The sequence below is a fragment of the Ranitomeya variabilis genome, chromosome 4 (assembly GCF_051348905.1).
Source record: "Ranitomeya variabilis isolate aRanVar5 chromosome 4, aRanVar5.hap1, whole genome shotgun sequence".
In the NCBI taxonomy this organism is placed as follows: domain Eukaryota; kingdom Metazoa; phylum Chordata; class Amphibia; order Anura; family Dendrobatidae; genus Ranitomeya; species Ranitomeya variabilis.
In genome coordinates this window covers 80,026,705-80,040,823 of record NC_135235.1, presented here as the reverse complement: position 1 = coordinate 80,040,823, position 14,119 = coordinate 80,026,705, and the positions used below count along the sequence as shown (strand labels likewise).

Genomic DNA, 14,119 nt, shown 5'->3' with positions numbered 1-14,119 from the left:
TGGGCTACAGCAGCAGAAGACCACACCGGGTACCACTCCTTTCAGCTAAGAACAGGAAACTGAGGCTACAATTTGTACAAGCTCATCGAAATTGGACAGTAGAAGATTGGAAAAACGTTGCTTGGTCTGATGAGTCTCGATTTCTGCTGCGACATTCGGATGGTAGGGTCAGAATTTGGCGTAAACAACATGAAAGCATGGATCCATCCTGCCTTGTATGGAGCATCTTTGGGATGTGCAGCCGACAAATCTGCGGCAACTGTGTGATGCCATCATGTCAATATGGACCAAAATCTCTGAGGAATGCTTCCAGCACCTTGTTGAATCTATGCCACGAAGAATTGAGGCAGTTCTGAAGGCAAAAGGGGGTCCAACCCGTTACTAGCATGGTGTACCTAATAAAGTGGCCGGTGAGTGTAGTTCTCGAGTGTACAAAGTACTTGTCTTGCAGGATACTCACATGTAGCTCAGCAATGAGACCACCATTGATCCTGGTGAATCCTGGTCCAACGCCTTTGGCTGTGAAACAACCCCATATCATAAGGCTTCCTCCACAGTTCCTTTAATTTCTCGAGCCGTTAGCCACTTTTCCCTTGTTTCTTCCAGACCCATTTGCACCCATCAGAACCTAGACTATTTACTTTCATTTCAGTTCTCCAAATCACCCGTTTACAATCTTTTACTGTCCACTTTTCACACGTTTTTGCAAACTCGAGTCGACGCTTCTTATGACGATATTGAAGTCAAGGATTCTTCACCTTTCTTCGAGTCAACATTCCAGACTTGTGTAACATGCGTTGCACGGTGCTTGCATGGACATCTGTGATCTCACTATTATGCAGCACCACCGTCGTGTTTGTCAAGCCAGAACTGATAGACCTTATGATGAGCTGACCTGTAGACTCCGATATTTTACCTGGACGTCCACCTCTTGGCTTTTGAATGGATAGACAGGCTTCATTTCATATTCTTCCAACTATCATGGCACTCACATGATGCAGTTTGGCAATTTTCGTGGCAGACAGACCGCTATAGATGAGCTGGATGATGCTGTTACTTTTTTCTTGAGAAACCTTCCTCATGGCTGCTCCTCAAGTTCGTACCAATGACCTTTCAGTTAGGAATGAACCTAATAACACACTGAGGTATTAGTGAATGTGAGAACAGGTTGTAATTTGTAGTATACAGGCAGAAATATATTTTCCACCACCAGAAGCAAAACAGTGACAATGCAGTGACTTGACAATCTGCATAACTAATAATATGCTAAATAGTTGCAAGTAACACTTATGTATGAGACAGCCAAGATGATTGTCTATAAAATGATGGTGGTCTCATGTTCGAAGCAGTAGTGAATGGTGAGACATGGAGCCTGAAAGTCAAAAGTTCATAACGTTGTTAACCTTTTGCTCATTAGTGTAGATAGATATGGAATGGATGGATGGATAGATAGATAACATAACCTTCATAAGCTCACATGACCTTGTATAGATATTACTGACTGTATCTTGTTTTTTAGGAACCACTGAGCGCTCTGTAGCATTTGCACATATGTAATCAGACAGCTTTTGACTAATGTCAGCCCCTGGTAATGAACCTTGTTGAGTCTCTAGTCAGTGTCTGTAAGCCTCCAGGGCCATTGCATGCTGCCACTGCTGCACTAAGAGGGCTGGAAGGATCCCCATGGCAGAAGGGTCTTATTAAATATATAAACGGTTAACATCTGTAAAGAAATCACTTTCAGCTATTTATACTTTGGGTAAAAGGCCTAAAAACCTGCAAGATACTACTCTGGTCCAGCTCCAGGGATCCTAGGGAGCAGCTGAGATGACTCTGGCATCTGCGTAAAGTAAGCAAATAGCTATGACATTAAGACGTGTCCTCGTATACAGAAAGTCATGGCCAGCCAAAAGAACGGTTCAGTATAATAGCGCAACGCGATATTCATGGTATTTTACTGGCTCTCGAGTGATGGGCTATCATGGCACTAATGCACGACTGGTCATCTAGGTTATATCTGTACATATATCTGTATATTTTACCTATGAAATGGGAAACTAGTCAACATGTTATGCCTGGGCTCAGAGTAGGATATGTGTTCAGTCTACAACGGTCTATATATTTTAACAGATAGAAGGGTTAAATAGATTTCTATAGCACGAAGAGCAAAATGAAGTCAGGCAGGGAAGACATCCAGTCTCACAGGTAATATCTCACCTCTTGTTCTCTTTGTGCCGGTCAGGTAATATATAATGGATAAAGCATAAGACTGGATTCTCTCCCAAAAAATCAATACTGCAGCATCAGCTTTACGTAAGACATGATGCGCGAGTTATAGACTGAATGCATATTCAGCATCACCGCCAGAGATGTTTCTGCCTTCCAGACGCACTCATTAAAATGTATGATATCTGTGTGGTTTTATGACGCTCTCAAGAGCTGCAAATACTCTGAAGTTACTCTGATCAACAGACTTTTATGTGTCTTCCCCTATAAATAGTGTTTGTAAGTGCGGTACAGCTTATATGGTAGATCTGTCTGGAACATGGGGCTTGATTCATCATGTGCCCTTTTTGTTACAGTCACTTTTCTTTTCCTTTTTTATGTCTTGTGATATTCGCTGATGGTGTTATTACCCAACTATTCATAATCGCACACGTGGATCATGAATTTTAACGACTTTTTCAAGCCAGTTCTGGCCAATATGTGTGGGATGAACAATGGCCAAACCAGCACGTCACATGTATGAAACATTACTCCACTTTACTGGCTTAACTTACTCCAGGAATGTACTCCAGTCCTGGACTAGAGTATATTTTTTGCTGGAATTGAAAAGCAGTTGTAAAATGCACCTAATTCATTAAAGAAGCACTCCTCCTCCCATCAAGGTTTTTATCCTCTTAATATATTGCAGTCATCAGAATATAGCACTGTATCATTTAATTTGCTTGTTTTGACTTTCTACACCGCTAGTTCTTCTCTTTACCATTAGGTCTAGGACATCATGTGATTAAAAACAGACTAGCTGAATCTTTCTAAGCTGTATGTAGAAACAGGAAGTCTCTTTTTTATCTCTGCATGAGTCATCATTAAAACTACAATTCTATATCACTGCAAACTCCCTAGCAGCCCAGCTCCATACCAGCTTCAAATCCAGCTCCAGCTGCTCTGCTCTTCCCCTTTAAATTGACTTTACAGTGAGCTAGAATTGTAGTTTTAATGATGACTCATACAGGGAAGTGAGACTTCATATTTCTACATAGAGCTTAGAATGATTCAAGCTGTTGTTAATCACATGATGTCATAGACCTAGTGAAAAAAAGCAGAATTAACTGGGTAGAAAGGAAAAATTAGCAATTGTAAGTGCACAGCACCATATAATATGATGACTGCAATATATTAAGAGGATGAAAACTTTGATGGGAGGGCTTATTTAAATGGCGTGCACCTCGTAGTAAATTAGTCACTTCTTACGCCAGCCGCCCCTTTCATTAAGACTTAACATAGTCTTAGGGCGTCAGTGGGCACAGCTCGATGTGCCTGGGGCACAGTGTAAAATCTGTACTAACACCCTTTACTCTTTTTTATTTTTCACACGCTGTTTATAATACTGTTGTCTCCAATCATGTCAGAGAGATCATTGGATCACCCATCAAGCCTAGTTTCCTTTTAAGAATCGGAAAATATTCCTTGCTAAACCACAGAAGATGACAAGTATAAGTCCAATGTCACACTCACAGACAAGTCCCATTTTATGCCATCATTGGGTAGGTCTTAAATGTGTCTTACCCTAGTTTTGGCATCGATTTTGGATCCTCGATCAAGAAGAAGTTTCACCATGTTACCGTTGCCTCTCTTGGAAGCCACATGTAAGGGAGTAATGTCATTCTAGGAGAAACAAGAGCACAAAATAATTTACATATGCAAAGTCGAGCAAGGGAAAGAATAACACATTTTTGAAAGGTAGTAAATTATACAATCCCAGAACTGACAGTGTTAAACACTGGTCTGATGTTAGATAGCTAATCAGGAATCAGATCCTCAGCAGCAAAGTAATGATGGCAAACGTTAGGATATAAACTACAATTTTATTTATTTTTTAGATAAAATAGTACAAGGAAAACATTAGAAACTGTAGAATGTATCTTATTGGATAAAAATTCTTCCCTAGACACTTATAAGTCACTTCTCTCCTGTACTGAAACATTCTCAAAAACTGCTCAAATCTGTCTACAGATCTGTCTGCAGTGAGAGATCAAAGTTCACCAATTGCTTATAAAACAAAAGCAGAAAGGTAGGAGGGGACACGAAAGGTCATTGATAAAAAGAGCTTGTATTGTACAATCCAGCCATCAAAATAATACATAGGTTATTCACATAACGTTGCATGAACCGTTCACCAAGGACAGTCACAGAGGGCTATTAAGTGAATGGAGGTGTGTGAACAGATGATACTAGGGTCCTAATTTTTAAGAAAATTTTGTATGTGCAAAATGGGGATAATTAGATAAGTGAGGTTAGAAGATAGGCCAGTCTAAAGAAATGCATTTTTAAGCCACACTTAAAACTGTGGGTATTGGGAATTAATCGAATTGTCCTGGGTAGTGCATTCTAAAGAATTGCCGCAACACATGAGAAGTCTTGGAGACGGGAGTGGGAGGTTCAGATTACGGTATTATAAATGTTCGTCGCTGGCACCTGAACGCCGAACACAGACTTTCTTCTGATGTCCAGTGCAGTGTTCAGTGCAAGTTGGGGTGGTGCAGAGGGGAGAGAGACGTAGAGATTTTTAATTTCTTAGCAGTGTAAGTATGCATTATTTTCAATGGGGTTCAAGTTCTGGTGGACGTTTGGGTACTGTTCTGTTACCTAAACTCAACTTTCTAAAAAGTTTGTTCCGCCCATCCCTAGTCTTAGGTCATTGGCAGAATGAAGGGCACGAGTAGGGTGGTGGACTGAGATGAGGGAGGAAATCTAGGGTTTGTAGATGAGAGTGATAAATACATATTGGACTCTGTAGCAGAAGGGCAACCAGTGCAACGACTGGCACAGGGTGGAGGCATCGGTGTAGCTGTTGGGTAGGAATATGATCCTGGTGGCTGCATTCAGCATGGATTGGAGTGGGGAGAGATTAGTAAGAGGGAGACCAATTAGTAGAGAGTTACATTAATCTTGACGAATGTGAACAAGAGGAACAGTAAGAGGTTTTTCAATTATAAACAAATTAATATCCATGTCAATGTGATTATGGGCAATGTTGTAATATAAGCATTACAGATAGATCCTGAAATCTTGTTGCGTTTGCAGTTACACAACATACTCTCTGAACTATACACTATTCATGAATGTTTTATAAAGACAAATCAGCTGCAGTGCGGAATATTGTTGCACATTTCCTTTAGGTGCATTACTTCTGCTCTACTTATTGCATATTGTAGATTTTTCTCACCCAAACTGACCCAGAGTTTGGGAACTTAGATCCACACTTTGCTGTGTTGCCGTGACATGAATGTTATTTTATTGCTGCTTCAAAAAGACCTTTTTTTTTCACAACCTTTGAAAACTCCAATAAGCAAATGCTTGAATATTAAACAATTGCCATCAGCCTGGTACAATTTCTCCTTGATTAGAATTTTCTTTTTTAAACAAATATATGTAACAAGCATAATAAATGAACTTACTCTTAAAAAAACCGACAGAATTTGGGTCTAAAACAATGCAAAGCAGCTGTCATCCATAAGAAAGAAAAGCGTCCTATCTGTACAATCCATAGCTATCTACCATGTAAGCCAATGTCCCACTCGTGAAATAGCCTTGATATTGGCCAAAGCACAGATAACCATCTATAGACCGCTGTTTCAGAGCTTCTTGCTCCTTATCAGTACAGAGCAAGATATTGTTTGACCTAGCTGGAATGCCATTGATACAATTCAATTCAATTCAAATGAGCTTTATTGGCAGGACTAAGGGTACTGTCACACAGTGGCACTTTTGTCGCTACGACGGCACGATCCGTGACGTTCCAGCGATATCCATACGATATCGCTGTGTCTGACACGCAGCAGCGATCAGGGACCCTGCTGAGAATCGTACGTCGTAGCAGATCGTTTGGAACTTTCTTTCGTCGCTGGATCTCCCGCTGTTATCGTTGGATCGGTGTGTGTGACACCGATCCAACGATGCGTTCGCTTGTAACCAGGGTAAACATCGGGTTACTAAGCGCAGGGCCGCGCTTAGTAACCCGATGTTTACCGTGGTTACCAGCGTAAAAGTAAAAAAAAACAAACCGTACATACTCACATTCCGGTGTCCTTCAGGTCCCTTGCCGTCTGCTTCCCGCTCTGACTGACTGCCGGCCGGAGCAGAGCACAGCGGTGACGTCACCGCTGTGATCTGCTTTCACTTTACGGCGGCACTCAGTCAGAGCGGGAAGCACTTAAGCAGTCGGCAAGGGACCTGAAGGACACCGGAATGTGAGTATGTACGTTTTTTTTTTTTTACTTTTACGCTGGTAACCAGGGTAAACATCGGGTTACTAAGCGCGGCCCTGCGCTTAATAACCCGATGTTTACCCTGGTTACCCGGGGACCTCGGCATCGTTGGTCGCTGGAGAGCGGTCTGTGTGACAGCTCCCCAGCGACCACACAACGACTTTCCAACGATCACGGCCAGGTCGTATCGCTGGTCGTGATCGTTGGAAAATTGCACTGTGTGACAGTACCCTAAGTACACGTTAGCATTGCCAAAGCATATGGTAAAAATACGGGGGTGGGGAAGGGAGGCATATAGAGGTCCAGGATATATCAGACTCCTTTTAGAGGATACGGGATGTTTCCAGGGTGGGGTATAGGAGTCCATGACATATCAGGCTCTTTAGTCGGGGGGATAGGGATATGTTTAGTGTTGGGGTACAGGGGTCCATGACATATCAGGCTCCTCTTAGTCTGTGGCAGGCACTGACATATTCCGCTGCTACGGCCACTGCACTTTCCTTTTCCCCCAGTATTATCGGCAGTTTCTCTTCCTCCTCCATGGAGGTGAAGTCTGGGAGGAGATCAGACAGTCTCTTGAAGTGAGTGTCCCTAACTGCGGAGTATTTGGGGCATCTCAGCAGGAAGTGGGCCTCATCCTCCATGGCCTCCTGGGGGCACTGCTGGCAGAGTCTGCTCTCTCGGGGCTTGTATTTCTGTCAGTGCCGCCCGGATTTGATGAATAGGCTGTGGGCGCTCAGTCTGTACCGGCTCAGGATCTGTCGATCTTTGGAGTTTTCTAGTTTCTCTAGATATGGGGCCAGTTTGTACTCCCTCTGTAGATTCTGGTATATTGTCAGTTTCTTGGATTTGTTTATGTCGTTCCTCCAGATGCTGAGATATTCCTCTTTGACTTTGTGTACCATCTTCTGGATTTCACCTTTTGTCAGGCCATGTAGGTTGATGGCTTGGTCAGACTGGCTTTGGGTACTTTTTCTTGGGAGGCTTCCTGAGGCTTCCTGGTGTAGGAAGGCTTTGTGATGGTAGGAGCTGGGACTGCTACTTTGTAGATGAACCTTGAATGACAGTGCCTTCTTCTTTATTGCGATGTGTAGTGGGAATCAGCCCAGCTCTGCTCGGCAGGCGCTATTTGATGTGCTCCGATGGACTTGGAGAAGATGCTTGCCGAACTCTAGGTGGAATATTTCTGTTGGCCCAGCATCCCACTTTGACCAGTTTGGGTATGAGACTGGGCCCCCGACCTCACTACCATACAGAAGGATTGGGGCAATGATGGAGTCAAAGATTTTTAGCCAGATGGTTACTGGTGCCTTGAGATGGTACAGACGCCTTCTGATGGCATAGAAAGCTTTGGATGCCTTGTCTTTTAGTAACTCTATGGCTTGCTTGAAGCTCCCTGACTGGCAGAGTTCTAGGCTCAGGTAGGTGTACCTGTTGGTTTCTGTAAGTGGACGGTTGTCTATCATAAAGGTAGGATGGCCAGTGGGTTTCTGCTTTCTTTTCTGGAACACCATGCTATAAGTTTTTTTCGCGTTGATTGGCTGTGCCCATGTGCTGCTGAAGGTCTCTAGGATTTTCAGATGATCTTGGAGGCCTTTCTCAGTTGGTGATAACAGCACAAGGTCATCTGCATACAGCAGAAATTTCACCTGGGTGTCATGGAGAGTGAGTCCTGATGCTGAGGAGAACTCTAGGGCCACTGCCAGCTCATTGATGTAGATGTTAAAGAGCGTTGGACTGAGGCTGCAGCCCTGTCTCACTCCTCGACTCTGTTGGAAAAAGGCCGTCCTCCTTCCGTTGACCTTCACACTGCAACTGTTCTCAGTGTAGTAGCTTCGGATGACGTCATATGTTTTGCCTCCTATTCCGCTCCCCAGCAGTTTTAGGAATAGTCCTGGGTGCCACACTGAGTTGAAGGCCTTCTTGAAGTCCACAAAACAAGCGTATATCTTCCCGTTCTCTTGTCAACAGTTACAGGAGAATCTCAGGAACTGGGTCACAAAACAAGCAAGGTTTACCAAAAGGAGAAAAATGGCAGCAACCCCAAAGATGAAAAGATTAACACATCACATTTATTGTAGTACGTAAAAATCCAAAAGGAAGATTAAAAATACATACAAAAGATGAGACACTGGGTCTAACCATTTCGAGTTGACTATCTCTTAAGGTACCTTCACATTAAGCGACGCTGCAGCGATAGCGACAACGATGCAGATCGCTGCAGCGTCGCTGTTTGATCGCTGGAGAGCTGTCACACAGACCGCTCTCCAGCGACCAACGATGCCGAGGTCCCCGGGTAACCAGGGTAAACATCGGGTTACTAAGCGCAGGGCCGCGCTTAGTAACCCGATGTTTACCCTGGTTACCAGCGTAAAACGTAAAAAAAACAAACACTACATACTTACATTCGCGTCCCCCGGCGTCCGCTTCCTGCACTGACTGAGCGCCGGCCCTAACAGCAGAGCGGTGACGTCACCGCTGTGCTGTACTTTCACTTTCACTTTACGGCGCTCAGTCAGTGTGGGAAGCGGACGCCGGGGGACGCGAAGGTGAGTATGTAGTTTGTTTTTTTTACATTTTACACTGGTAACCAGGGTAAATATCGGGTTACTAAGCGCGGCCCTGCGCTTAGTAACCCGATGTTTACCCTGGTTACCAGTGTAAAACATCGCTGGTATCGTTGCTTTTGGTGTCAAACACGACGATACACGCCGGTCTGACGACCAAATAAAGTTCTGAACTTTGTTTAACGACCAGCGATATCACAGCAGGATCCTGATCGCTGCTGCGTGTCAAACTAAACGATATCGCTAGCCAGGACGCTGCAACATCACGGATCGCTAGCGATATCGTTTAGTGTGAAGGTACCTTTAGTCTTGACTAAAGGTACCTTCACACTGAACAACTTAACAACGATATCGCTAGCGATCCGTGACGTTGCAGCGTCCTGGATAGCGATATCGTTGTGTTTGACACGCAGCAGCGATCTGGATCCTGCTGTGATGTCGTTGGTCGGAGCTAGAAGGTCGGCACCTTATTTCGTCGCTGGATCTCCCGCAGACATCGCTGGATCGGTGTGTGACACCAATCCAGCGATGTCTTCACTGGTAACCAGGGTAAACATCGGGTTACTAAGCGCAGGGCCGCTTTACCTTGGTTACCAGCGTAAAAGTAAAAAAAACCAAACACTACATACTTACATTCCGCTGTCTGTCCCCCGGCGCTGTGCTTCTCTGCACTGTGTAAGTGCCATCCGGAAAGCAGGGCACAGCGGTGACGTCACCGCTCTGCTTTCCGGCCACTGTGCTTACACAGTGCAGAGAAGCAGAACGCCGGGGGACAGACAGCGGAAGGTAAGTATGTAGTGTTTGTTTTTTTTTACTTTTACGCTAGTAACCAGGGTAAACATCGGTTTACTAAGCGCGGCCCTACGCTTAGTAACCCGATGTTTACCCTGGTTACCCGGGGACTTCGGCATCGTTGGTCGCTGGAGAGCAGTCTGTGTGACAGCTCTCCAGCGACCAAACAGCGACGCTGCAGCGATCGGGATCGTTGTCTGGATCGCTGCAGCGTCGCTAAATGTGACGGTACCCTAAGACTGTCAAGACTAAAGGTACCGTCACACTAAACGATATGGCTAGCGATCCGTGACGTTGCAGCGTCCTGGATAGCGATATCGTTGTGTTTGACACGCAGCAGCGATCAGGATCCTGCTGTGATATCGCTGGTCGTTGATTAAAGTTCAGAACTTTATTTGGTCGTCAGATCGCCGTGTATCGTTGTGTTTACCATTGTAAAACATCGCTGGTATCGTTGCTTTTGCTGTCAACCAGGGTAAATATCGGTTACTAAGCGCAGGGCCACGCTTAGTAACCCGATGTTTACCCTGGTTACCAGTGTAAAATGTAAAAAAACAAACAGTACATACTCACCCTCTGATGTCTCTCACACGTCCCCCGCCGTCCGCTTCCTGCACTGACTGAGCGCCGGCCGCAAAATGAAAGTACAGCACAGCGGTGACGTCACCGCTCTGCTGTTAGGGCCGGCGCCCAGTCAGTGCAGGAAGCGGACGCCGGGGGACGCGAAGGTGAGTATGTACTGTTTGTTTTTTTACATTTTACACTGGTAACCAGGGTAAACATCGGGTTACTAAGCGCGGCCCTGCGCTTAGCAACCCGATGTTTACCCTGGTTACCCAGGGACCTCGGTATCGTTGGTCGCTGGAGAGCGGTCTGTGTGACAGCTCTCCAGCGACCAAACAGCGACGCTGCAGCGATCGGCATCGTTGTCTGTATCGCTGCAGCGTCGCTTAGGCTAGGGTCACATTGCGTTATGTGACCGCGTTTAACGGACTACGTTACACCGCGGCATAACGCGGTGTTAACGTAGTCCGTTAACGCCGCCATAGCCTGTAATGGTGAGCGCGTCGCTAGCGCCCGCCCACATTGGGCGGGCGCTAGCGATGTCGCGTCATTTGAGTGACGGACCTCGGACGCTGCTTGCAGCGTCCGCGGCGCGCCCGAGGTCCGTTCCTCGCTAGTGCAGATCGGGGATCTGCGCTAGCGGGGACACCGAACGCGGACCCTAGGGAAGCATTGCGTTAGCGCAACCCGCTAGCGCTATGCGCTTAACGGATTGCCCTAACGCAATGTGACCCTAGCCTTAGTGTGACGGTACCTTAATAAGAATTACTCATCTCGAAATGCATAGACCCGGTGTCTAATCTTTCGTATGTATTTTTAATCTTCTTTTTGGATTTTTACGTACTACAATAAATGTGATGTTTTAATGTATTCATTTTTGTGGTTGCTGGCATTTTTTCTCCTTTTTCATGTCTCACACACTCAGGAACCGGTCTAAGGCTGCCATGCACCGCACCCGACTTTTAGATATTTTCCTACTCGGTGAGCTGATGTTTCTGTGTAGAGTTTACTAAAGCCATGCCCAGAAGTGGACATTCGGACGTATTCTTAAGGATGGAACTTAAAGAGGACCTTTCACCACCCAGAACAAAAGTAACAAGTTTTTGCTCTTATTTTATTTCCTGCTGCTCCCCTCAGTTTTACACTTTTTTCTTTTTTAAAAAAAAATTGGCCAGAGATCAATTTATTTAGTGATATTTTTATAGTATTTAACAAGGGGGCGTGGCTCACAGGGAAATAATGCACGGCGGCTTAAAGACCCACCCCCAGAGAATCCTAGGAGGCTGAAATAGGCCTATAAAATAATATAGGGTTACATTTTTTACAAAATATTTATCCATTTTTCAATTACTTTTTTATTTTACTTGTATTCCCCTATACATATTCTTTGTGATATTAGAGGTATATGGAGATGTGTCCTTTTATAGTTGCATATAGCCTCATCATTGCACGGCCATTGTTGCAGCTCCCAAGTGGGCCATCATTAATGTTGAATAGACTCTTATATAGCATATCCACCCAGTCAGGTAACAATGTCCTACACTCCAAAACTGATGATACCGAGAAGCAGATAAAATAGAAAATAATTAAAAATAAAAATTAATTTAGGCCATTCTGAATTACCATAAAGTGAAAAGTTTAGCATGGCCAAATATTGCATATGACAATAAGTAAGTTTCAGGCCCTTTTAATTTATGACTACCCCACAACCTTGAATATGATGTTTCACATTTTATTTCATTTTAGTTATCTTCATGAAAACAACATTAAACATGGCTGGAAACTAAAAATAAGACACAGTTCTCGTATTTGGAGTATTCTAGTGGTAAAAAAAATAAATTCCATTTTCATCAGTCAGCAAAGATAGATTAAGGTAAAACACTTAGGTCATATGTCAATCAGTAATAATGCTTCTATAGCATTACGGCAAACATGAGTCAGGTGATCGATAATGTTTAACATAGGCTGACCAAAACGCTTTTATTTCACTAATCCCCGGGCTTTCTTTTCATAGCCCATGCTGTAACTGTCATGCAAGTGCCTTGTTCAGCAAAATCCCTATATGATCCATATAGCTATAGAGACAACACTTGCCCTGTCCTATTCACTGCTCATACTCTTCTAGTTGTTATTGGTTTGGATATGATGTCTCTTAGCATCACCCCATAGTATAAATCATATATAAACCGTATTTTATTAATGAGCTTTCACCTCATCCTCAGTCCTTTCTAGAACTAGGCAAGAGCCTGTGACATCACTTTTTTGTCATCATCAGTACTAGCTAGACCTAATCAAGATTTAGTGACATCACTCTCTCCCAGTCACATCGGATTTTGTTATCAGTCTTTCTTCCACACAACCAAGATTCACTGACATCACTCTCATCTAGTAACATCACATTTTTGTCATCATTAAGCCTTAGAATCATAGAATGTTAGAGTTGGAAGGGACCTCCTGGGTCGTCTGCTCCAGCCCCCTACTCAATGAAGGATTCACTAAACCATCTCAGACAGATGTCTGTCCAGCCTCTGTTTGAAGACTTCCATTGAAGGAGAACTCGCCACATCTCATGGCAGCCTGTTTCAGACCCAACCTTCCTGGACCCAACCAAGATCCAATGACATCATTCTCTTTCCCAGACAAATTTGTCATCATCAGTCCTTGCTGGACCTTAGCAAGAGCAAGTTACATCATACGCTTTCCCTTTTTTTGTCATCGTCATTCATACCTAGACCTACCCAAGATCCTGTGATATCACTCTTTTCCAGTGACATTACCTTTCTGCTGAGATAATCGTCATTAGATATGGGTAAACCTTATGTTTCATAAATGATCTGAATAAGGAAACAGAAGTAATTTACAATTAATTTAGGCCCAGATTATTGACTTACTCTGGCAGTGAAGTCCACAGCTGCTCCCCGGCTTATGAGCAAGGTTGCGACATTAATGTTCCCATAGTGTGCGGCAATGTGGAGGGGTGTAAAGCCACTCTGGAAAGACCAAACAAGAGCAATGTAAATTTTATGGATTGGTCAATGATGGCAATATTAATTCACATAAGCAATATCAAAAGCAAAGGCAATAACATTCTAAACCTATTGGCACACACAAAACATTAGCAGTAACCGGACCAATATTCCTGCTTCTGCTGCATTTGACTTATAGTTCAACAGTTAAGCTGTCGACATAACTCACGGCCTGTTTTATCATCCGTAATCCTTCCGTAGCCCAGCACAGATTACATATTTAATTTATTTTTTTTATAGTTAAATACAAGTACATTTAATGTTGCCTATAGTATATGTGAGTCACTGCAATCTTTGAGCATAGGTATACTTTTCCTGCATGTTCTGGACACACAGGAGCGGACACCAGCATATCAGAGGATCCTCTAATGGGCTCATGCTTGACCCTAAAGGTCCAGCAGAAGAAAATTCCCTTTTGGAGAAAAGGTTCCCATGCACATTAGGCTAATGTCGTCCGATCCCACAAATATCGACGAGTTTGGCCACAATCTAATATGTATGGGGGCACCTGCCAACTGATCATCGGGAAGCTATCAATCGGTCAAGTCCTATTTCAGACTGCAAATCGCATTTCTCACCCGGAGATAAGCCACTAGCCGACACGCCAACTGATGGCTTTCAAATGGACTACACAGGAGCTCTCGGGCAAATGGTTGCTCCTCTGAATGGGAGAGCTGAC

At 44.0% G+C, this 14,119-nt stretch overlaps 1 protein-coding gene across 49 annotated transcripts in view; it reads right to left on the bottom strand.

The window, feature by feature from the left end:
- Nucleotides 1-14,119, bottom strand: part of ANK3 (ankyrin 3) — a 756,238-nt gene that overhangs the window by 222,932 nt on the left and 519,187 nt on the right. For all 49 annotated transcript variants that reach the window (XM_077258828.1, XM_077258825.1, XM_077258804.1 and 46 more), the window contains 2 exons: nucleotides 13,306-13,404; nucleotides 3,790-3,888 (listed from right to left, as the gene is read on the bottom strand). In XM_077258828.1, the coding sequence (XP_077114943.1) occupies nucleotides 3,790-3,888; nucleotides 13,306-13,404 (198 nt within the window). The remainder of the gene's footprint in view (nucleotides 1-3,789; nucleotides 3,889-13,305; nucleotides 13,405-14,119) is intronic.